Genomic DNA, 25,375 nt, shown 5'->3' with positions numbered 1-25,375 from the left:
CAGAGGGTGACATGTCAAATTGACACATCACTCTTTTAGTAACGTGTTAATGTGACACGTCAACCTCTGGTAACGTGTCACTTTGGCACGTTACTAAAAGGTTGACATGTCGCTTTGACACGTTACCAAATGATAACGTGTCAAAGTGACACGTCACCAATGGATAATGTCTTAAAAATGACACGTCACAAATTAGTTTGATTTTAATTTTTTTTTTTTTTTTTCGAATTAGTAACCTTCTATTTTTTGCCATGTCACCATTTGGTGATGTGGCAAATGTGCCACATCACCAAATGGTGACATGTCAATAACTGCCACGTCACCAAATGGTGACATGGCAAAAAAAATCGTGTACTGTAGACACGTCACTAATCTATTGATTTTTTGTAGTGAAATCAAACGATTTAAATGATATTTATTAATCCTAATTTAAGGAATGTGTTTGTATTTGAAATTAATCAAATATTAATAAAAGATATAGCCTATATGACTTTTTTTTTTTTTTTTGAATAAATTCCGATCTCATTCAATTAATCTGAAATAATACAAAAACATCTATAGTCAAAGCTCTAAATATCAAGAGCACGAGGCTTTAAAACTCCAAAAGACGGTTGCTCTAAAAGAACAATATGTCGCACAATATCAGGGACTTCTTCAATCCAGATTCTAGAAACCCCTGTAATCCCTGTTGCCCTCGTCAATCCATGAGCTGCTTCATTAGCTTCTCTTTTTACATACTCCACCCTCCAGCTCCTAAATCCCATCACAATAACATGGATATCTTCAATAACTTGACCGAATCTGCACTAAGAGGTTCTTCCATTGATAGTTTGGACCTCTGTTTTTGAGTCCCCTTCCAAAATAATATTTTGGAAACCCAAGTCTCTACCAAATTCCAAAGCACAACGGACTCCCAATGCCTCCACAACTGTAGGGTCTGGACTGCCTTCCAAGCAAAGACAAGAAGCTGCACATACTTGTCCCATGTAATCCCTTATTAGATACCCACTCCCACCCTTCTATTTTCCTATTTCACTGCCACGTCCCAATTACACTTGTACGTGTCCATGACAGGGGCTTTCCACCGCACATTAGGCACAGACCTGATAACTGGAATCACGCCCGCATCTTCTTGATTCACCGAGGTCTGCTCCCAAAGCTTCCACATCTGCACTGCTCCCTTAGCCACCACACTTGGATGTTGACATTGTTCACCATGGACAACCGCGTTTCTTCTCTTCCAAATCTCATGGGTGGCGATGGCAAAAATTCCCAGGACCTCCGCATTACACCTACGAAGAAAAAATTCAAAAATACCTAGAAAATCCACCTCCATGCAGACACTTTTTTGTAGGGATCGTTCACTAGCACTCTAGATGTCTTGTGCCGCCGGGCAGTGCCATAACGCATGTGCCGTAGTTTCATTGTCTCTGTTGCAGAAAATGCAATTAGCTTCCTTCAAGACCCCCTTATTTTTAAGATTGTCTTTTGTCCAGAGAATATTATTACACGCCTTCCAAATGAAAACCTTTGTAGCATTGGGCACCCTTAACTCCCATATTTGTTTCCAAACTCCTTTGAAACCCGACCTTGTAGAGCATTAACCCCTGTTTCCGGCAATGCGATCCAACTCCAGGTAATAAGCAGTCATTACCGAGAATTCGCCTGGGCTTGTGAAGTTCCAAATCAGTCTGTCTTTTTTATTATATTTGCTTAGTGGGAGTCCACCAATCAGGTTGGCTTCTTCTTCCTAAAAAATCTCTCTAATAAGAGGCATGTTCCACCTTGAGGAGCTTGTCTCAATCAACTCACAAACCTTTGCTCTTAGAGATATGTTCCGACAAGGTGACTGGACAATGTACGAAGAAGGATTCGGGATCCATTTATCCCCCCATATTGATATATTTTTACCATCTCCTACTCTCCAAATTAGACCTGCAAACAGTAACTCCCTAGCTGCCAGAATACTTCTCAAAGCCAAAGATGATTTACTCCCCACTTTTGCCTCACGTAAAGTGCCCGATGGAAAATATTTGGCCTTAATGATTTTTGAAGCCAAACTGTCTGGCTGTTGTAATAACCGCCAACCTTGTTTAGCTAGTAGGGCTTTGTTGAAAACATGGAGATCACGAAAGCCCAAGCCCCCCTGAGTTTTGGCACGACCCATTTTTTCCTAACTCATCCAGTGAATTTTCTTCTCATTCTCTTTATGCCCCCACCAGAATTTTTGCATAATGCCATTTATCTCATTACAGAGTGTTTTTTGGAGTAAAAAAATACTCATGCTATACATGGGAATAGCTTGGATCACAGGTTTTAAAAGTATCTCATTTCCGGCTTGTGAGAGAAATTTCACCTTCCAATCCGACACCTTTGCCCTTACTCTTTCTGTTAGATTCTGAAATTCTCTAATTCGAGATTTTCCCACTAGAGCTGGCAGCCCCAAATATTTATCATACCTTTGTGTTGCAGGAACTCCTGACAATCTAAGAATGAGTTCTTTCACCTCTCGCCTGGTATTACGACTGAAAAAAAAAAATGGATGTTTTATCCCTATTCAGTTGTTGGCCCGATACTTGTTCATTCCCCTCCAATATCACTGACAATCGCTGCCAATCATGTGCCGTGACCTTACAAAAAAGGAGACTGTTCTCTGCAAAAAATAAATGGTTTAACCGTGGACCCCTTGGTGAAGTTGGGACTCCTCGAAGGCTTCCAAATTGTTCGGCGTTTAGACGTTGGGAACTCAATGCCTCAACACACAAAATGAACAAATACGGGGAGACTGGGTCCCCTTGACGGATCCCCCTTGTAGGTTGAATGCTTCCTTCCGGATTTCTATTGATGAGAATAGAATAACGCACAGAGGAAATGCACTTCATTATTAATCAAATCCACCTATCTCCAAAACCCATTTTTTTCATAACCGCCTCCAGGAACTTCCACTCCAACCGATCATAAGCCTTACTCATGTCTAATTTAAGGGCCATATATCCCACATTTCCTCACATCCATGAATGCATGGAGTGCATGGTTTCGTAGGCAGCCAGCACGTTATCTGAAATGAGTCTTCCCAGAATAAATGCACTTTGGTTGGGGGATATAATTTCAGGCAAGAGTACCTTCAATCTGTTAGCCAGAGTCTTTGAAACAATTTTAGATAATACATTGCAAAGACTAATAGGCTTATATGACTTTAACAAGTAGATTTAAGTCATATGCGGCAGAATCACCTTAATTTCTACGTGACTTTGTCTTTTTTACTTTTCTTTGTTTCTCTAAATTATTATGAGTTTCTATAGAAGTTAATTAATTAGCAATGTAAAATTAAGACCACGGTTAATTATTATTATATACCAATGACTTGTTTGTCATATGAGAGCGGGGCTGTGATACAGATTACACGGCGTGCTGAAGAAATTTTTTTTTTTTTTTAATATTTTAATGAAAAAAAAAACACGTACGCCGCGTGCTGTTTTCATTCACCCATGTGAGCGACGAGAGACTAAGTAATGGGCCACGGATAATGTTATCTTTTTGACCTTTAGCAGCGACGCATGTGCATGGTAACCTTAAAACGACGAGAAAAGTGAAAAGGATGTGCAATTTAAAAGCTTCCATGTAAAAAATATGGGAAAAGGATGTCTAATTTTCCAGGTCAAAAAAAGAGTATTATCCATTAGAATTAAAGCTCTGGTGGACTCTTACAAAAAAAAAAAAAAAAAAAAAAAAAAAAAAAAGCTCTGGTGGACGTCACACGAGCTTTTTCCATGTCCTTAAAGAAAGCGATATGTTATAGTGTAATATAATATTTATATTTGGCCTATATTTAAATTAAAATTAAAATTTTAAATTTCAATCTTTTTATGTGATTGTTCATATGCCATATTACTAAAAAAGGGTTAAATATGAGCATTATATTATACTGAAATATTTCTCTATAATAAACCTTACGTACGTTCGACAAGGTGTCATTATTTAGAGCATGTTTGGGATTACGTTTGAGTGGCCTAAAAGTGGATTTAACACTCAAAAAGTCATTTTGAATAAAAGTAGTTGTTTGGTAAAAAATTAAAAATCACTTTTAATAGTCCAAAAAGCCTAAAAATGTTCAAAAATCACTTTTGGCAAAAGCTTACAATGGAAACTTTTACTCAAAAACTCTTTTTGACTTTAAAAACTCTATTTTTCAAACGCAATTACAATCTAATGGTATTTCAACACCCACAATCTAATGGAATTCCAGACGTATTAATAATAATATTGACGGTAGAAAATTCTTCCCATATTATTTGTTAGAACAGTTACAAACGGATAAGATTTACATCATCGTATCACATCGACATGTACAATACATGATGTATTGTTCTCTGTTTTATCTTCCATCTGTGTTTGAATTGATAGTTTCGTTTCTTCATCAACCTTCTCCTAGGAGAATTGTCTTCGGGTATTCTAGTGCTTGCTGTCCGATCAATATTTTGGATTTTTTCTTTTTTGATTGATTTAAATGAGGAAATTCATTCTTTCATGTCAATTTAAGTTTTTTTTTTTTTTTTTTTTTTTGATAAATGAAGATTTAAGTGTCAAAGCTAAAGGTTCTGTGATGGCACTTTATTTCTAACCATTCAACTCCTGTCTCAACTAAATATTCCATAAATGTATTGGGTCTCAAAGTAAAATGTTTTGAATTTGTATTTTGACTTCACAGTTTACCTTTTATTTCAATTAAATATTTCACATATTGGACCTCACTTATTAATGGCTTAGAATTACTTAGTAAATCATTTATAAGCTTAAACTTTTAGAATAAGTAATGATTTAATACATATATATTTAGCTAATGAGGGACGAAACGAATCCGATCAAAGTTTTAAAAAAATAATAATAAAATAAAAAAAATAAATAATTGATAAAGGAGAGGAGTATATGAGCTCATTCAGCATAATTCTAAGTACCCCACATGAGAAATAGAGTTTGGCCCAATGGGTGTTTTGGTCTCTCTAGTTGGTGTAATGTTTTACACATTATATTTTTCAACATCCTAGTACAATTTCTTGGCAAGTCCATCACAAAATTTTCCACACTAAATTCCTATAAATACCTATCCAACATGCCTCATTTTCCTATCAAACAACCGAGTTGTTGTTTTTGCATTGTAGCTTACATACAAAGATGGGTTTGAGCATGCAACACACCACTAGCTCTTCTTTGTCTCTTTGGCTTAACCCTACTCCATCTCTCCTTTGCCCAAGACACCCAACAAGACTACCTCAAAGCCCACAATGACGCCCGTGCAGCTGTGGGAGTTGGTCCTCTTACATGGGATGACAAAGTGGCTGCATATGCAGGAGACTATGCCAATAAACGTCTTGGCGACTGCAAGCTTGTGCACTCCGACGGGTCCTATGGTGAAAACATTGCATGGGGCAGTGCTGGCCTTTCCGGCATGGCGGCAGTGAAGATGTGGGTGGACGAGAAGAAGAGCTATAACTACAACTCTAACTCCAGCGCTGCAGGCGCCGTGTGCGGGCACTACACTCAGGTGGTGTGGCGCAATTCTGTTCGTCTAGGATGTGCTAAGGTTCGGTGCAACAGCGGAGGCACATTCATTACCTGCAACTACGATCCCCGGGGCAATTATGCTGGGCAGAAGCCTTACTAGGACCTACGCGCTCAACCACTTAATAAGCATCTATTACATACGTAAGCGTGTGTTTACACGATAAATAAGTGATCCATCTTTAGTTGGATGTAATTAAATTCATCTTCTTTGTGAGATGTGATATGTAAGGGAACTTTAAACATCTTCAAATAAGAATGAATTTTGGTACTATCAATGGCCTTGATGAATGAATGAATCAATTGAAGTATGTGATTTTGAATGAAGTTTGATTACTACTAACTGATGCATATAAATTAATAAGTTGATTTACTTACGATTTTCAAATTTCATAATGTAATACCCTATAATTTGTGCAAATGAAATATCCAAACCTTTGAATTTTTCACTCTTTTCTTTTTTAGCCGTTTGAATTTTTAGTTAATCAATTCAACTCGCAACTATGACATAATCACGCCGGCTGGCGACTGCCCTTCACCGCAAGCAATTTAGACCGACCCATAATTCCGGTAGAATTTAGACCGACCCATAAGTGAAAAGGATGTGTAATTTAAAAGCCTCCATGTGAAAAATATGGGAAAAGGATGTCTAATTTTCCAGGTAAAAAAAGAGTATTATCCATTAGAATTAAAGCTATGGTGGACGTCACACGAGCTTTTTCCATGTCCTAAAAGAAACCTTACGTACGTTCGACAAGGTGTCATTATTTAGTCTATCGTGGCTATCGTATGACAAACAAGTCATTTCACTACAAAAAAACAAAAAAAAAAAAAAAAAAAAAAAAAAGTCATTTCACTACAAAAAAATAAAAGGAGATTTCTTGACGTGTCTATAATAACCCAATTTTTACCATGTTAATAAATTTTTTATTGACATATTAAATGTGCCATGTCACTAATTTGTGACATGGCAAACTCCACACCTCAATAAATACCAATGTGTAAAAGATTGTCACGTTGCTAAATTTAAGTTAAATGTAAAATTAAAAAATATATTTAAATTGAGATATGCTATAATGCAATAAAAAGATTATTTTTTGCCCATAAAAGCCTTAGGTGGCAAGAGGCCATAAGTCCATCAGTGGGTGGAGTCACAACAGTTATAGATGAGGCCTATAGCCTATTGCCACATAGGACTTTTATAGGCCAAAAATGATCTTTTTACTGCACTATATCATTTCTCATTTAAATTAAAGATATGCTATAGTGCAATAAAAATACAATTTTTAGCCCATAAAAGTTCTAAGTGGCAACAGGCCACAAGCCCTATCAGTGGATGGGGCTACAACAACTATGGATGGAGCCTATGGCCTCTTGCCATCTAAGACTTTTATGGCTAAAAATAGTTTTTTTATTGCATTATAGCATTTCTCTTTAAATTATATCCATTAGTTAGTGACATGGCGAATTATGTCACGTCACTATTGGATATCATTTTGACATGGCAATAATTTGTTGACGTGTTAAAATGAGACATTAATAATTTTTGGTGTGTGAAAATGACATGTCAAAAATTTTTGACGTGCTATTTCCACAAGTCACATTTTTTGGACGTGTTAAAATGACACATCAACCCGTTATTGACGTGCCATTATTTCACACGGCAATAACGGAATTTCAATTATAATTAATTAATTAATCATATTAATTATAATATATGTGTTTTAAAAAAAAAATAGGTAACAAAATTTAATTGGTATACAATATATATACATATAATTATACCTGATTCAAAATTTAATTATGATTTTCTGACAAAATATATATATATATATATATATATATATATATATATATATACAAACTAACATTAATAATATTAATTATAATCTCAATATTTAATAACCATAATAATATCTAAATTACAAGACCACTTAGATTAGGAAATGAGCTTAGAGTACTAACCTCAAAAAGTGCGACCTGCATTGAGTTATTTTGCACCTCGTTGATTAACATGATATTCTCATAAGTGACACACAATCCAGGATCAAACTCCAATAAACTTTGTGCATTTTTTCTTTTAAAATAGTCAAGTATTGTATTTGACTTTCTCATCATCTACAAATAAATTTACATGATCATTTTGAGTCTTTAGAAAATAAAGAAAAAATATGTGTAGGTTACCAATGAACAAACTCACATGAATAACATAATCATTACATAGACTCTAAGTTAAACATTACACTTTAACCCTATAATTATTATTCTCTTCCTATTCCATTAATCTAGCAACTTACCCCAAATTTATAATACTCATATTCACATACAATAATCAATATGATTATAATATGACATATTAGAACCTAAATCCTATGGGCATCAATTTCCATTGAACTCATGAAAGTCTAGGGTTAATTAACGCTTTAAATGTAATTAACACATCCAATTAGCAATCCTAGTGTTCACATACCAAAAGCTCTAATTTAATTCATACTATAAAAATTAGGGTTTATGTCCATACTATAAACAATAGTGAAATTAAAGCTTTAAACCCATTAATCAAACAACCCGAATCTTAAATCATGCATAGAAATCCACTACACACAAAAGCCCCTAGTTAATTTTAGGAATTTAGCTTCTTACTAAAATTCCCCCAAATTCAGGCCTAATCAAAAATTCTCTAAATCATTATGATTTCAAACTTGAAATTCAATGGGTGGAACAAAAACTCAAAGAGAAACTAGAGATTTCTCAATGGCATTAGTTATAAAAACCCATCAAAATAAAACATTAAAACCCGTAAAAAATTCTCATACGGCCATACCAAATCAAGAACCATAAATCCTCATAGAGAAAAGATCCAAGATTTACATACATACATAAAGAAAATAACAACAACAACAAAAAACACAGAAATTTCCAAGTAGCAATAGGAATTTCCAAGTTTTCAAGCCGACAGCCAATCTATGAAGGAAAAAAAAAAAAAAATCAACTTTTCAGATTCTTAACCAAATTTTCAAGCCAAACGATAGAAAAATTAACCAAAAGAAAACCCCAGGATTAACCTAAGAAGTAAGAAGAAAACCCCAGGATCAACTGGTGGAGGAGAATTGGGGGGATCGGGACCTATCAATTTATTTTGAGGGGGGGACTTTTTTTTTTCACTCCTTAAAATATCTTTTTTGATGAAGAGGGGGGGGGGGGGGGGGGGGGGGTGGGGGGGGACGACCATGTCCCCAGCCGGTCCCCCCTCCCTTTGTCTCTGTGTGTATGCAACATTATTGCAAACGTGTATTAATTATAAAGACTTTTTGGAATCTAGCTATAGCAATTTAAATAATCGGTAATATCTTTTTTGAGGAAGTGGGAGGACCATGGCCCCAGCCGGTCCCCCCCTCCCTCCATCTCTATTAAAGATATAAATCATTTAGGATAAATGTTAATTTGTATTCTCTAAATCAAGCAATTTAGATTATATTTGTTAACCCTAGTTTAAGGTATATATTTGTATTTGAAATTATTAAAATCATATGTAATCAAATATCAATAAAAGATGTAGTCTATAAGGCTTTAACGTGTTGTTATATGTCATAGGTTGAATCACCTTAATCTTTGTATCTTTCTCTCTTTCCTTTATTTCTCTAAATTATTATGAGTTTCTATAGAACTTAATTAATTAGCAATGTAAAATTAAGACCACACTTAATTATTAAGCAAGGAAGAGCATATATACCAATCGAGTAATGATATAAGAAAGATTAGAGTCCTCATAAATGTGACGTGTCTTTTAAAATTATCATTGAATTTGAGATGATCATTATTAAATTTTGATCTATTGGTGATTTTAAATGTCACAACACATTTAGGAGATCCAAAAACTCAATGAGAATTCTAATCCTCCTTATATAATTACTCTACCAATCACTTGTTTGTCATATATATGATAGCGACAAGAGACTAAATAATGGCACTTTGGGGAAAAGGCTTCTTTTAGGAGATGGAAAAGGCTCGTGTGACGTCCACCGGAGCTTTAATTCTATCGGGGGGGCACAGATAATATTCTTTTTTTGAAATGGAAAATTGGGGAAAAGGGAATTGAGGGTGAAACACAAGGAAAGGAAATTGGAAAGAAATGTGAGGCCGAATGAGGAAAAAGAAAGAATTTTGACTTGTTTTAACCTTTTGTTTTTTGGAAAAACTTTAGAAAATCCCTTCAACTTTCCCTCGTTTTGACATTACCTTCTAAAGTTTGAAAACTCTCAATTAAAAGTATCGAATTTTTAATTATTTCATTTTGTTTGAATTTTCCGTTAATTTTCGTTAAAATATTCAAATGGACACAAATTTCCACCGAGTGTCATATAACATAGTATTTGAGTTTTTAAAAAAATAAGGGAAAAGTCCACATAACCCCCTCAAACTACCACTTAATTGACAATGTCCCCCCCAAACTTTCAATTGTGACAATGTCCCCCCCAAACTACCAAAAATTGTCAATGTTCCCCCCAATGACGAAATTACCCTTAGTAAAATTAAAAAAAGAAAAAAAAACTAAAACTTCTAGAAAAAACCTAAAACTAACAAAAAAGAAAAGAAAAAAAAATCCAAACGATGGCCAATTTTTTTTTAAAAAAAATCAATTTTATAAGAAAAAAATTAAAAAAAATTCGATTTTTTTTTTTATAAAAATAGAAAATTTTCGTTTTTTTTTTTTGAAAAAAATTTTGTTTTATAATTTTATTTAAATAAAAATTTTCTTTTAAAAACATAAAATTTTCGTTTAATAAAATGAAATTTTTTGTTTTTTTAAAACTAAATAAAAAAATAGTTTTTTTTTTTTAAATAAAAATTTCCGTTTTAAAAAAATAAATAAAAAAATTTTGATTAAAATTTTTTTTTTTTTTTTATAAATATTATCTTTAAATTAAAATTTTTCGTTTATTAAAAAAATCATTTTTTTTGACTTTATAGGGGTATTTTTGTCTTATTGAAAAATCTATAGGGGCATTTTTGTCCTATTGCTAGTCTTGGGAGGGACATTGACAATGTTTTGGTAGTTTGGGGGGGACATTGTCACAATTGAAAGTTTGGGGGAGACATTGTCAATTGAGTGGTAGTTTGAGGGGGGTATGTGGATTTTACCCAAAAAATAATGTTTGACTTCTTAGACTACTAGAATGGCAATAAATAATTGTTAAAATTATTAAAGAAAACATGTTAAATATGACACTTGGCATTTATTAAATTAAGTTGAAAAAAATTTCCTCCAAACTGATTTAGAGAAAATTTCTATCCTACTCAAAGTACCCTTTTTTTTTTTTAATGCAGCTAATTATTTCAATTCGTGGGGTAGCCTTTGTTAAGGCCTCAATTTACGTGGAGGCTTTAAATTTTTCCCATTTTCACATGGAGGGCAACGACTTGACCCGTTTTGGTCTTGGATGACGACCCATCAGACCAGAATCTGTTTCTTAATTTTCCATGCACTGCAGTTGAAATTGAGATTTTCGGCTGCCTCAAGCGTGAGACATCTGACCTCTTTCTTTCTTCTTCTTCTTCTTCTTATTATTTATTTTTTTAAATTGAAGAAGAGAGATATTAAAGGAAAATTTAAATTTGAGGTATTAGCACTAAATTTGAAGTATTAGCACTAAATTTAGAATGATAAAATCCATTTTAAGTGATATCATCCCTAAAGGGTTAACCTTCCATCCCTAGGTTTTAGTTTTAAACCTAAAAATAAATTTTGAGGCATTAGAAACTAAATATTAACTCAAAAAAATTTAACAAAAAAAAAAAAAAACAAAACAAAACAAAATCTAGCAAGACTAGGAAGAGAGATTTTTCTACAATTTTTTTTTTTTAATTTTTAATAAAGAAGAATCTCCGGCACCCTTTCTTATTCCAAAGGCTATGGCATTTTATGTGGTTACTGCCATCAAGAGTTTTTAAAAAAAGATTGGTCCAATTAGAGGAAGTCAACTTTAACGATATTTGCCATGGTTTTATTCTAACACGGCACAATCTAATGGAAGTTAACTTTCTAACACGGCACTTTGAAAGCTAGCAATTTGGGACCTAGCTCAGCAAGACTCAGAAAATACGTTTATATGTGGTAACTTGCTTGCAGGCCAGGTAACTGAATGCACGATTCAAAGTCCCTTCAATTTAGCACTAGATTAATGCACCATCAAAGTGATTTATATCATCATGATAACATTTTTAATTAAATGTACCATAGTTAGTGTTAATTAAAAGTCAAGGTCAAGTTTCAACACCCACAATCTAATGGAATTCCTGACGTATTAATTTGGCTTACGAATAATATATATTGACGGTAGAAAATTCTTCCCATATAATTTGTTAAAACAGTTACAAATGGATAAGATTTACATCATCGAATCACATCCACATGCGTAAATTGTACAATGAATGTTTTATCTTCTTTCTGTGTTTGAATCGGTCCGTTTTTTTTTTTTTTTTTTAATCGAGGAACCTTTTTAAGGTAGGGCTCTTCGAACCCACCCTTGCAGAATAAACCCTCCGGTCCCGTGCACCACACCCTCGAACATTTTCCTACACAGAACTAGGTAAGTCACTAGCTATTCACCAAAGGGGTGTGGCCCCAAGGGGGAGGTAGCACCTGGTGAATTTCGAACCTAAGACCACTAAGGAGCATCTTAGAGCCCTAGGCTCTACTCCTTTAGACCACCAAGCCAACCCCTTGGGGTTAAGAATTTGAATCGGTAGTTTTGTTTCTAGATCTTCATCAACCTTCTCCTAGGAGAATTGGCTTTGGGTATTCTAGTACTATTCTTGCTGTTTGATCAATATTTTGGATTTTTTCTTTTTTGATTAATTTAAATGAGGAAATTCATTCTTTCGTGTCAATTTAAGTTTTTGGAATAAATGTTGATTTAAATATCAAAGCCAAATGTCTTGTGATGGAAATTTCTCTCTAACCATTCAACTTCTATCTCAATTGAATATTTCCCGTATTGAGTTTTACTTCTTAAAAAAAAACATGAACACATGCATCCCTTCCTATCAATCAAAGGTTCAAACATTGTCTATGTCATTTATCTCTCATTCAATTAAATATTTCATGTGTTAATCGGCCTCACTTATGAGGGGAAGTTTACCCACACATGAAGAGGTTTGCAACAATATTAATTAAATGATTAAATTTACAATTTTCTATTAACTTATCATTTTAAAATAAATAGTGATTTAACATAATTAAATATTATATGTGTTGGACCTCACTTAAAAAGGAGTTTGCCCACACATGAAGTGAAGTGTTATGATATTAATTGAATAATTAAATTTACTATTTTTTATTAACTTAAGCTCTTAGATAAGTGTTGATTTAACATGGTATCAAAGTAAATAGTCTTGAATTTGTTTCTTGACTCTACAATTTACCTCATATTTCAATTAAATGTTTCACATGTTGGACCTGACTTATTAGGGAAGTCTGCACTCACACTTAAGGGCTTAGAATTACTTAGTAAATCACCTATAAGCTTGAACTTTTAGAATAAGTAATGATTTAATACATATATATTTAGCTAATGAGTGAATAAACGAATCCGATCAAAGTTAAAAAATAATAATAATAATAATAAATAAATAAATAAATTGGAACAGTTTTTTGGTTTTTTTAAACTAAATAAATTGATAAAGGAGAGGAGTATATGAGCTCATCAAGCATAATTCTAACCCCACATCACATGGGAAATAGAGTTTGGTTCAATGGGTGTTTTGGTCTCTCTAACTACTTTTTTTTTTTTTTTAATTGGTGTAACGTTTTACACATTATACTTTTCAAAATCCTAGTAGAATTTGTTGCCCCATCACAAAATTTTCCACACTAAATTCCTATAAATACGTATCCTAGATGCCTCATTTTCCTATCAATCCAATTGTTGTTTTTGCATTGTAGCCTACATACAAAGATGGGTTTGAGCAACACACCACTAGCTCTTCTTTGTCTCTTTGGCTTAACCCTACTCCATCTCTCCTTTGCCCAAAACACCCAACAAGACTACCTCAAAGCCCACAATGACGCCCGTGCAGCTGTGGGGGTTGGTCCTCTGAAATGGGATGACAAGGTGGCTGGATATGCACGAGACTATGCCAATAAACGTATTGGTGACTGCAAGCTTGTGCACTCCGGCGGGCCCTATGGTGAAAACATAGCATGGGGCAGTGCCGACCTTTCCGGCACGGCGGCAGTGAAGCTGTGGGTGGACGAGAAGAAGAGCTATAACTACAACTCTAACTCCTGTGCTGCGGGTGCCGTGTGCGGGCACTACACTCAGGTGGTGTGGCGCAACTCTGTTCGTCTAGGATGCGCTAAGGTTCGGTGCAACAGTGGCGGCACATTCATTATCTGCAACTATGATCCCCCGGGCAACTATGTTGGGCAGAAGCCTTATTAGGACCTACCCGCTCAACCACTTAATAAGCACCTATTACGTACGTATTTAAGCGCATGTTTAATTACGATAAATAAGCAGTCCATCTTTAGTTGGATGTAATAAAATTCTTCTTCTTTGTGAGATGTGATGTGTAAGGGAACAATAAACATCTTCGAAAAAGAATGCATTTTGGTACTTATATGGCCTTGATGAATGAATGAATCAATTGAAGTATGTGATTTTGAATGAATTTTGATTAGTACTAACTGGTGCATTTAAATAAGTTGATTTATTTACGATTTTCAAATTTCATAATTTTTTTTTTTTGGTAATAATTTGATACCCTATATAGGGCATTTTCTAAGTGTTTGCTTCATGATCGATCAACGGTAATATATTAAAAAGCATGGATTAATTTGATGGTAATTTCTGTATAATTTTCTTCAAGTGAATGTATGATATGGGAAGAAAAATAATGGATTTTCCATTTTTGATGGTGACAAATATCCAAATCTTTGAATTTTTCACTCTTTTCTTTCTAAGCCGTTTGAATTTTTAGTTAATCAATTCAACTCGCAACTATGACATAATTGTCACGCCGGCTGCCCTTCACCGCAATCAATTTAGACTGACCCATAATTCCGGTAGAATTTTGAGTACTCTCTCCAATCCCCATGGTTAATTTACTTTGAAATTTCTTGCTTAATTATAATTATATTTATGTATAGTAAAAATTTGAAAAATGACGCCATGGTTTCCAACTTTGAGAAATCATATTTCACACGCAACTAGCTAGAATTAGTCTAGAATTAAGTGTTAGCTAGGGAGCAAATTGGTACTCTTTCAAAAAATAAATAAATAAATAAATTCCGTTGGAGTGTACCCCACTCCTCTTGTGCAATTAATCATATTTTTTCAAAGTTTTTCTTCAAATTAGATTAATGGCATTTATGTTGAATTTATTCGTTTTGGATGGACTAGTACATAGTCGATTGTTTCGTGTATTTTTTGTTAGGCCGATATTGAGATGAGCCAATTTTTTGTTGACACGTGAGGAAACTAGAACTCTTACCCTATATATAAGTAGATTTCGCCTATTAGACTCTCCATTATGTCAATTTGTGAAAAATAAAGGTTGAGGTATACAGTGTCTCTACACATAACAATAATTTTCTTCTTCTCTTAATTAAGGCATGTACCAAGAAGCTTGTCGTCGAACAATTGAGGTATGTCATTCTCATACTTGATATATGCATGCTCCAGAGAAAGGGTATAACTATTTTCATGTTATTCTAAAAAACCAATCTAATTTATTAAATCAACAGTTGTCGATCTCCTTAAAATACATAATTTTTGTATACATTTTTAATTATCATATATGAAGTTTTAATAGAGCATACGAAGACAAATTTCAATTAAATAAAATAAGTTTGAGAAAAAAAAAAAAAAATTGAAGAATAGTGTAATGGCATCCTTTAGTTGAAGGGCTTAGGGCTATTGAATGTTCCGAAATTCGAGAATGGTATCATGAGCATTTCTTTTTGGGCCACCCTAATAAGCATTAATATAATAAAAGGTGTTTACATCAAACTTAAAGTAGTTTAACATCCATAATCCCCTACTGCACAAACCAACATAATGGATGCTAAGTAGTTTAACGTGCTTTTTAAAAACGTAATTAAAAGTTTTATAAAATTAGAATTTTGTCTTTAAAATTACAATTTAGCCATTAAAAAGTATTGTTTGTTTGCAGAGAAAAATTGACAAGTTGGAGGCCACTTGTTTATCAAAACAGGTCAACTATAGTAATTCCCCCTCCCATGAACTTTATTAAAGAAAGGGAAAAGAAAAAGAAAAGAAAAGAAAGAAAAAAAAGTGACAATAATGATGACTCACTCGTTCCTTCCTTTATCTACCCGATAATGGCGGCCAATCTAAAGGCATTTAGTGGGAATATTCCTTTTGGTCTTAGGCGATGGCATAGAATTAGGGTCATCTTTGGCTGCCTGAAAATCTGTTTAACCAGTTTACGGTTTCTGACTCCCTAAGAGCATTTCCAATGGAAGAGCCAAATGTTACTTTTATCTAGAATAGCTCTTCAAATGTTCAAAAAACCTCCCACATTGGATGAGCAAAAAATGTATGTAAAATAGATATTTAATTAGAAGAGCTAAAAAAAAAGTTAAATGTAGCAGCACTTTTTAAGGGAGCCATTTTATTTTTTAGTGTTTCTCTCTCCTGCTTTATCTTTTTCTCAAATCTTTTCCCACCTATTTTTTAGAAATATAACTAATCGGATGTGTAGACACTTAAAAATGGCTTAGCTAAACTAGATAAAAGTGAGTTTTGAAGAGTCATTTTACATAAAAATATGGCTCTTCCATTGGGAATGCTCTAACACCAATCCAATAAAAAATAAAATAAAAGTTTTACTTCAAATTATGTTAGAGGTATTTTTTTTTTTTCTTTAAACTTGGGGTCCGTTTGTTTTTATGTGAAGCATTTTTTAGCGCTTGACTCCTGCAAAAATCGAGCGATGGAAGAATGCTGACAGTGGTCTAGCAAACTCCTGCGATTTGAGCTAAGAAGCTCAAACTTAAAAAATTGTTCACGATTTAAAAAAATAAAAATGAACCACGTTACTTTCTCGGGCTGCATTCGCAGATGACTTCCATCTTCATCTACTTTAAAGAGTTTATAGTCTATTTAGATTGGGTTTATATGTCTAAGCTTTTTAGCTTTAAGTGTCTGTCCTGTAACTTTTTAATGCTTTAATGGATTTCGGTTTGTTACAAAAAAAAAAAAAAAAAAAAAAAAAAAAAAAAAAATATTTTCGATTTGACTACAATATTTTGTCATACTAAACACTTAAAAATAGAAAGAAAAAAAACATTGTACGCTCAGGGAAACCTAAAGAGCCTTGGTACGGTGTTCTATTAATTAAATCTATGTGCATGTGTTCAAATGCATACAACCCTCAAATCCATTATTAAAGATTAAATAAATTTGAGTAGTGTCTAAGAGATAGAACACTGGCATGCATGAATAGTGTGCACGCCAGTGTTCATATATTATATAATATTATTAAAATATTATTTAAACAATAATAATAATAATATATGAACACTGGCGTGTACACTGTTCATGCACGCTAGTATTCTCCTAAACACTACTCAATAAATTTTAAAAGATCATGTGATTTTTTAAGATTACATAAAAAGAAAAAGGAAAACGGAAGTGTTTTTTTTTTTTTTTTTCTTAAGAAAGGAAAAAACTGTATATCATCACACCATATATATAATTTGTCTTTCATAAATTATTGATGCAAAACAAGCTCCAGTATCTTTCATTGGTAGAAAATGAAGAGGGGCAGAAGTCTATATGGATGTGCTACTAATATTCAATCTTATCTTATTTGTGTCCAAGTGGAGCGTTCCCGGCGGCTACATGCATGTTTTTTATATATCTTTTTCTTTTTAAATGAATTTCTTTTTAGGTACTCTTCCACTATATATCCTTATATATATAGTACCCCATATTCATGTCCTTTTGTTCATAAATGAAATTAACCAACATGATCATGATGTTTAAGATTTCACTAGCAATTGTTTGCTTAGCCATGGTTCATGTCTCCCTTGCCCAAAACTCACCACAAGACTACCTTAATGCTCACAACTCGGCTCGTGCGCAGGTCGGTGTCGGCCCCGTGAGATGGGATGCAAAGGTAGCTTCTTATGCCCAAAACTATGTCAACAAACTCAAAGGTAGCTGCAAGCTTGTTCATTCAGGTAATCACCATTTATCGTAAAAGTTTAAGCTGATAAAAGATGCTAGTAGACTACTATACGAGATTTGAACTTAAACTTATATAGGAAGTTATGAGTTTAATCATTTTTATATTCTAACATCAGGCGGGCCTTACGGGGAGAACCTTGCATGGGGGAGTGGCGACCTCTCCGGCACGGCTGCTGTGAACATGTGGGTAGCGGAGAAACCCAAGTATAACTACAACTCCAACTCATGTGTTGGCGGGGAGTGCCGCCACTATACTCAGGTGGTTTGGAGGAACTCGGTCCGTTTGGGGTGCGCCAAAGTGCGGTGCAACAGCGGTGGCACCATTATCAGCTGCAACTACGACCCTCCGGGCAATTATGTCAACCAGCGTCCCTATCTTAGAGTTCTTCGACAGCCTCTAGGCATCAATAACCTATAGAGTGCTGTAAAATGATGCAAAATAAGTTATGCATGTATTATTGATCATATATTAAGAAAAATATGAGAGGAATATGTAATTTTCGTTGCATGCCCAATGAATAAAATTATTATCACTTGCTCCGCTCAAAAAAAAAAATATTATAGCTTGCTATAACGTCATTATTCTCAAAAGAATTAATGGTAATTATTGGATTTATTTAGAAATAAGAAGGGATCCGTTTTCTGTTTTTTTTTTTTTTGAAGTGATATTCCAAATGCAACCTATAAGTATCATGACCAATCTCGTCTTCTTGATCAAATAGAGATCTAACAATTGATGCCTTTATATATATATATAAGGAATTAAGAGGATTTCAGAATATAATTAAAAAAAAAAGCAAAACTGAAAATGAGAGTAGGTCCATCTTATCTCCTTTCATTTTTTTTGTTTGTTTAATTGACTCGAGTCGTGCCCTTTAAGGAACTAGCAATAGCCGCCTGTGTTGTCGATGACCAAAAGAATATCCAATATTCGATCTTGTGCTTTTTTCTTAGGGATTAAAAAGGAAAAACTGTTTACCTGATACAGTGGTTTATAGGCTCTTTGTTTGTGTTATCCAGCCCGTTGTTTCAATTGGTTCATATCGTTTGGAGCTATGTCGACAAACACGACAGCTCCATCAAATTTTAAAAGCAACTAAATACTCATTAAAGTAAGCCAAAAACAAAAAACAAATAAGTTTCTAGGGTTAAAAAAGTGCACAGCCTCATAAACATCAAATATATATATTATGACACATATCACTTACAATAAAAATTAAAAGATAAAAAATAAATAAATAATAATAATAATAATAATAATCAAGGTTGATCAAAATTATAGTAGCATGGAGAGAGGCCAATGTCTTTTTGCCAATGTCTTGATACAGTAAATTTTTAGACAGTTGGACCTTCGACACACCACCTACAAAATAAGAAAAGATTATCAGGGTGATGCCAACCGGAGAGGAGCCGACAAGAAATTGGTTTGCTTCCTTAATATAGAATTCATAGAGCATGGCGTGGCCGTCTGACAATCCCACCTCAATCACTTTTCACATTCTCGGTAGAATATTAGACAATTTTGAGAATAGGATAGATATTAATGTGTTTACCTATTGTGATGCTTGAAGAAATCTGGTTTCAGTTTGTTCTAAGCAAATTGGAAGTGACACATATTCTCTATTATTCTAAAGGGGAAAATGATAAAATATGTGCTTTCTTCATATGGAAAAAGGAAGAGCATGTGATTTATTTTGAAGTGTTCAACACCTTCTGCTTGCATCAAGCTTAACCAAAAGTGTTCATGCCCAAGGGGGAAGTTTATGTAACTTTAAGTTGCTTAAAATGGAGAACTTTGCAACTTTTTAACATTCTAAGTACTTGGTAATAAAAAATAATTAAAAAATAAAAATAAAATTATATCACACTTTTCACTATAAGTAGCTACCATGATCATACGATTCTCATATTCATAAAGAAACTAACCATTATGGATTTATCTAAACATTCACTTGCTCTTATTTGCCTTGTGGGCTTAGCCATGGTTCACCCCTCTCATGCCCAAAACTCACCACAAGACTACCTCAATGCTCACAATGTGGCTCGAGGACAAGTAGGGGTCCCAAATATCACATGGGACAGCACGGTGGCAGCCTATGCTCAAAACTACTCAAACTCTAGGATTGGGGACTGCAATCTTGTGCATTCTGACGGGGATTATGGGGAGAACCTTGCAAAAGGCAGCGGCTCATTTACAGGGATGGCGGCGGTGAACTTGTGGGTGGCAGAGAAGCCTTGTTATGTCTACAACAACAATTCTTGTGCTGGGGGAGAGTGCTTGCATTATACTCAAGTCGTGTGGCGTAAATCAGTTCGTCTAGGGTGCGCAAGGGTTCAATGCACTAATGGTTGGTGGTTTGTCACTTGCAACTATGATCCCCCGGGCAATTATGTTGGACAACGTCCTTATTAGTGAAGCTTCAAATCGGATAGAGATTTACAACAATTTTGATGTTTGAATTGCAACAAATGTGAGAGAGCCTTTACGAAACTATCAACTCGAGCAAGTCTCAAACAACCCATCCCTCCTGTTTGGGCAGGTGGACTCTATAAAAGCTCTCTCATAGTTGCTACAACGATCTAAACAACAAATTGCTGGAGATCTTGAATCCTTTTGAAATCACTTCTAAGTTGTATCTTCTAATATAAAATAAAGACAAATAAAGAATATGTATGATCTCAATAAAAAATGGATTTTTTTTTTTTTTTTTTTTTTTTTTTGTCCCACAATCCCCTGATACATAGATATATCATGACACGTCATATTCATGTACTTACTTTTATTTATTGATCCAAAGTTTTTTAAATATAGTATGGCATATTTGGATCTTTTATAATATTGTTCGTTTACAAACGAACCTTTTAATATAATAGTTATGTAACAAATGAGTCTTTTTATTTGATAAATGGATCCTCTAGTTTGAGGTATTATTATTATTATTATTATTATTATTATTGTACTACCTTAGTTTACTTTCACTTTACTAATGATTAAATAGCATTCAATGTTGCCGCAAAATAAACCAATTTAAAAAGTGATAACATGCTCGATATGACGTAAATTCTAGTACCATAAGTGTTACTTTGTAGAAACGTCCACAAATCTAATCTATTATACTCTTTTTGTTTTGTTAATAGACATTCGTGTATATGTTACGACCAATAACCATCTATATTTACTTTATTATTAACTTTTTATTTTATTAAATATAAATGATGAGATATATTATACTTTTTTATGTCCTAAAAAATGTACGTCTGCGCTCTAATTTTTTCAATGGTCTAGATTTAACTTCATTCCTCTCTTCTTGTTATAAAAAACTTAAAATTAGATCTCCAACAATGAATCAGAGTAGCCAAATCTCTCAAAAAGTCAGAGTAGGCAATGAATCAGGTTGAAAGTAAATCACTATACTCTGTTTTTTGCATGAATTGTGGAACATAAAGATTAATAGCCCTCATTTATTGAGTTGTGGGTGTATATTGATTATATATATATATATATATATATATATTGATTTTAAGAACCTGATTGGAATTACGTTAAGAAATTTAAAAAGTGTTTTTAGTACTTGAAAAACTGTGCCAAGCAAAAATAGATCCATTTGGTGTAAAAAAAAAAAAATGAAAAATCACTTTTTTGACTTGTTTTTTGAGAATCTTAAAAATGAGGCTTTTAAAAAAGAGTTCTTACATACTTATTCTTTTGGCGAAAGTCCATATAACCCCCTCAAACTACCACTCAATTGACAATGTCCCCCCCAAACTTTCAATTATGACAATGTCTCCCTCAAACTACCAAAAATTATCAATGTTCCCTCCATTGACGAAATTACCCTTAGTAAATTTTTTTTAAGAAAAAAAAAAAAACTTAAACTTCTAGAAAAAACCTAAAACTAACAAACAAATATATATATATATATATATATATATATATATATATCCAAACGTTTGCCAATTTTTTTTTAAAATCAATTTTATAAGAAAAAAATTAAAAAAATTTCGATTTTTTTTTATATATAAAAATTGAAAATTTTGGTTTTTTTTTGTGTTTTTTTTTTTTGTTTTATAATTTTATTTAAATAAAAATTTTCGTTTAATAAAATGAAATTTTTTTAATAAAAATTTCCGTTTTAAAAAAAAAAATTAAAATTTTTTGTTTAAAAAAATTGTTTTTTTTTTTTAAATTAAAATTTTTCGTTTTTTTTAAAAAAAAAAATTTAATTTATAGGGGTATTTTTGTCTTAATGAGAAATTTATATGAGCATTTTTGTCTTATTGCTAGTCTTGGGGGAGGACATTGACAATGTTTTGGTAGTTTGGAGGGGACATTGTCACAATTGAAAGTTTAGGAGGACATTGTCAATTGGGTGGTAGTTTTAGGAGGACATTGTCAATTGGGTGATAGTTTGAGAGGAGTATGTGGACTTTACCCTATTCTTTTTTATAGACAAAAACTCTATTTCTCGACACAATCACAATTAAGCTCTTAAGCAAGATTGACGAGTGCACATGTATTAGATCATATGCGGAAAACTACACGCCTTTGGTAGAGGGGATCTCTGCCTTTTTGACCTTACATACTGTCCCTCACCATACATGTTAAAACAAGAACTTGCGGCTTCCGATCACCATCCTCGTTGGTAGAACTCCAACTAGAAGAAATCTCACAACATCAGTTCTGGATCCAGACTTCTTTCACTAGAAAGCTTTCATGAAAGTTCAACAATCTTAGGTTGCTTTTCTGACCGACTGGCATCTTCGCTCGAAGAATTATCTCGACCAAACTTTGACCTTTTGAGTTTCAAATGAGAGCATCTATCCTTAGAATCATTATCACCATTGTCATCTTCTTCGTCATCATCACTGTCATTACCACTGCTATCTTCTGAATCTGTTCCACTACTGCTCCCGGCCAATGGAATCTTAGACTTATAACCAGCAATTGCAGATTCCGCAGCAGCAACAGCCTCAGGGGTATGAAGATCAGCAACACCAAGCATCAAATCCTGTTAATAAGATGAACTTAAAAAATCGGTTATGAATTCAATGATTGCAAGAGTGGATTTTCTTTTGGGTGGGATTCCCCCAATTACCATTTCAATGATTTCAGATTCATTTCCAGTGAGCACTTCAATATCACAGTTCTCAAAATTGTCCTGCATTTTGGTGAAACGTTAAAAACAGGTAGGGATAACAAAAAGACACTGGAATCCAATAAAACAATACAGCTTGGGTAAAAGATCAAAGCACAACCTTTGCACCAAGCTGAAGCCTTACATTATCTTCTGATATCACTCCTAAGAAGTCTTTCACTTTTCCCAAAACTGCAGCAAAGGCGAAGAAATCAAGCACTGATTGTTAGGAAGCATCAATGTTTTATTTCCTTTCAATTTTATTTTAATAAAAAAATTCATCCAGTGAAGGGTGTTGGGAACTTTAAATCTTCTGAACATATCAAAATACATGTATCCAATGTAGAAAGTGGAAGTTTTGGCACCAAAGCTCATTAATCTTTTTGGTTATTTGAATAATGCCTGTCTGAACTCTCCAAAACGCCTCCTCCATTACCTATGCATATATCACTTATAACAAGAAAGACCACATGGTACCCTCCAAATCCAAGCAAATGGTCTTTGAGAAAAAAGAAAACATCACAGCGAGAAACCTTAGTTCTTCTCAATGGCCAAGACAAATCCACCTTATAAACAGTTTTCGTGAACTATAAATTTTGACATCATGACCTATAATTCCATGAAAGCTTTCCATGTAATTTTTTTTTTATATATATATATACAAGTAATGCAATCTCATTAAAATCGCAAAAAGCGCAACCTTAGTACAAAGAAAGCATACAAGAAAAACAAAAAACCCTAATTAGGAAACAAAGATGGAACAAAAGTTCAAAAGATCAGAAATACTAGAAAAAGAGATGTGTTTTTATTCATGTGTATAAAACGTTGAACATAATCCTTTTCAGCTCTACGACCAAAGTCTCTATTATCTTCAAAGCACCATGCATTCCGCTCTTTCCAAATACACCACATTAAACACAACATATCAATCATGCTTCAACAAGAATACACGATCTTATAATGACCTCACCGAACCCACCTTTGCATTAGAAATCAAAGTAAGTAATAAACTACACAAGTGTTCAGATTAGGCTGCTAAGTAACAATGTTCCAACTACCTGACATACAAACAAATTGAACAGAAAAGCGCCTATCATACAACAAAAGGAGAAAAGATTTGATGGCAGATTTGAGCTGCAAAGTCACCAACCATACATCAAAGCGGGTCACCTAAATTTTAAACTAGAATCATCTTATAGATATTAAGTATAGTTTAAAATATTCCGCACACAAACATTTACGACCAGCAACTCGAGTTGTAGATTCTAAACACGTTCAAACTTCAAACACAATTTAAACTATCTTCAATCTCTCACATTAGGGAAAAATCAATAAGATTACTCTTCGACTCGGACATAATATTAGCTGATAAAGTCATAGAATGAGAAAAATTCAGATGGGTACCTTCGCTTTTGGGAAGAGGGGCAGTGATGGGCTTTCCATGAGGGAGGGGTTTCTGGGGTTGAGAAACCGAGTCTTTTTCGCAAACAAGAAGCGTAGACTCTGCACAAAGCACAAACACACACAGAGTTAGATGAGGAATCTGCAACCACGTACAAAACAACAAACAGAGAAATAGAGAGAGACCCAATGGGGAGGTGGAGGAATTCTTGCGCTCTAACTGCAGAAGGTCTTTGCTTGTATGCCCCATCGAAAACAAGTTGGAGCCGAGAAGAGTCGGTGGAAAATCGGAGGAGGAGGAGCCACAAGAGGACGCCAAGCCAATCAGCGGGAGCTGGTAAGGTTGTCCAGAAAGGAAGGGGGAGAAGGGGCGGTGGAGATAGTGTAGAGAGAGAGAAGCGGCGGCGCAGAGGAGGCCGGTGTATGTTGGGAGCGGCGCTAAGGGGTCTGATTTTAAGTCTCTCAACCCTTCCCTTTTCTCTTGTCGATAGTCTTTCTCTGTTTTGGGTGGGCAAATACCCGCAAAACCCGCACTACCCGCCCCGATCCGCTAATTTTCCTCCCTTAGTCCCTAACCCTATCCGCAGTACGCCGTCTGGTCTTTCTCAGTTTCTCTTCATCCATCCATCTCCCTCTTGTTTTTTTCTTGATTTCTACAGGAGGGACCTCCACTGCTTCACTCTGAGACCAATTCAAGGCCTCGCCGCATTGCTGATCTCTTTGTTGAGCCTTCCTTGCTATGCTCAAACGGAGTTCACGGCGTCTATTTGATTAGATCTTCGACCATGAGTGATCGGTGATCCCCCATCTTCCCTACTCATTTGTTGCTTTTATTTTGGTAAATTTTTGGTTGGATTTTCAATTTCTTGCAATATCTAGCTATAAAATAGGGCGGGCAAACGGGTAATCGGGTAGACCCGATTAGAACCCGTTAAGACCTGCAACCCGATTACCCGAAACACGAATACGACCCGTTTAGTTAAACGGGTTAGCAGGTCTGACACGATTATAACACGGAAAATATCCGGGTAACCCGACACGACTTGCTTAACCCGTTTAGCA

General features: G+C 34.2%; 5 protein-coding genes across 5 annotated transcripts; 4 read left to right on the top strand and 1 right to left on the bottom strand.

Moving 5' to 3' along the window:
- Nucleotides 1-5,182: 5,182 nt before the first annotated feature.
- LOC132179120 (pathogenesis-related protein 1-like) lies at nucleotides 5,183-5,662 on the top strand (the record flags this gene model as incomplete). The annotated part of the gene is made up of 1 exon (XM_059591763.2): nucleotides 5,183-5,662. A coding segment is annotated over one exon (480 nt), but the record flags the coding sequence as incomplete, so codon positions are not given.
- Nucleotides 5,663-13,472: 7,810 nt separating this feature from the next.
- Nucleotides 13,473-14,232, top strand: LOC132178515 (pathogenesis-related protein 1). The gene has a single exon (XM_059590946.2). It carries the CDS (start codon nucleotides 13,518-13,520, stop codon nucleotides 14,001-14,003), a length of 486 nt encoding a protein of 161 aa, XP_059446929.1. The 5' UTR covers nucleotides 13,473-13,517; the 3' UTR covers nucleotides 14,004-14,232.
- A 3,291-nt stretch (nucleotides 14,233-17,523) lies between these two features.
- Nucleotides 17,524-18,323, top strand: LOC132178713 (pathogenesis-related protein 1). The gene is made up of 2 exons (XM_059591231.2): nucleotides 17,524-17,770; nucleotides 17,894-18,323. Exons 1-2 carry the CDS (start codon nucleotides 17,542-17,544, stop codon nucleotides 18,193-18,195), a joined length of 531 nt encoding a protein of 176 aa, XP_059447214.1. The 5' UTR covers nucleotides 17,524-17,541; the 3' UTR covers nucleotides 18,196-18,323.
- Nucleotides 18,324-19,704: 1,381 nt separating this feature from the next.
- On the top strand, nucleotides 19,705-20,190 carry LOC132179155 (pathogenesis-related leaf protein 6-like). Its single transcript, XM_059591804.2, has one exon. The coding sequence runs from the start codon at nucleotides 19,708-19,710 to the stop codon at nucleotides 20,188-20,190; it is 483 nt and encodes a 160-aa protein (XP_059447787.2). The 5' UTR covers nucleotides 19,705-19,707.
- Nucleotides 20,191-22,200: 2,010 nt separating this feature from the next.
- On the bottom strand, nucleotides 22,201-25,153 carry LOC132179210 (uncharacterized). The gene is made up of 5 exons (XM_059591878.2): nucleotides 24,500-25,153; nucleotides 24,317-24,415; nucleotides 23,034-23,104; nucleotides 22,874-22,936; nucleotides 22,201-22,786 (listed from the first exon to the last, which is right to left on the bottom strand). Exons 1-5 carry the CDS (start codon nucleotides 24,561-24,563, stop codon nucleotides 22,490-22,492), a joined length of 594 nt encoding a protein of 197 aa, XP_059447861.2. The 5' UTR covers nucleotides 24,564-25,153; the 3' UTR covers nucleotides 22,201-22,489.
- Nucleotides 25,154-25,375: the final 222 nt, after the last annotated feature.

The sequence above is a fragment of the Corylus avellana genome, chromosome 4 (genome assembly GCF_965113065.1).
Source record: "Corylus avellana chromosome 4, dhCorAvel1.hap1.2, whole genome shotgun sequence".
NCBI classification, from domain to species: Eukaryota; Viridiplantae; Streptophyta; class Magnoliopsida; order Fagales; family Betulaceae; genus Corylus; species Corylus avellana.
This window is presented reverse-complemented; position numbering and strand designations above follow the sequence as displayed.

Bases quoted from the DNA above. Each gene is read 5' to 3' on its own strand.
- LOC132178515 (XM_059590946.2), top strand. From the start codon at position 13,518: ATGGGTTTGAGCAACACACCACTAGCTCTTCTTTGTCTCTTTGGCTTA.
- LOC132178713 (XM_059591231.2), top strand. From the start codon at position 17,542: ATGAAATTAACCAACATGATCATGATGTTTAAGATTTCACTAGCAATT. The intron at 17,771-17,893 runs GTAATCACCATT...TTCTAACATCAG, and splicing joins CTGCAAGCTTGTTCATTCAG to GCGGGCCTTACGGGGAGAAC.
- LOC132179155 (XM_059591804.2), top strand. From the start codon at position 19,708: ATGGATTTATCTAAACATTCACTTGCTCTTATTTGCCTTGTGGGCTTA.
- LOC132179210 (XM_059591878.2), bottom strand. From the start codon at position 24,563: ATGGGGCATACAAGCAAAGACCTTCTGCAGTTAGAGCGCAAGAATTCC. The intron at 23,105-24,316 runs GTACCCATCTGA...CCTTTGCTGCAG, and splicing joins CCCTCTTCCCAAAAGCGAAG to TTTTGGGAAAAGTGAAAGAC. The intron at 22,787-22,873 runs GTAATTGGGGGA...TCTTATTAACAG, and splicing joins AATCTGAAATCATTGAAATG to GATTTGATGCTTGGTGTTGC.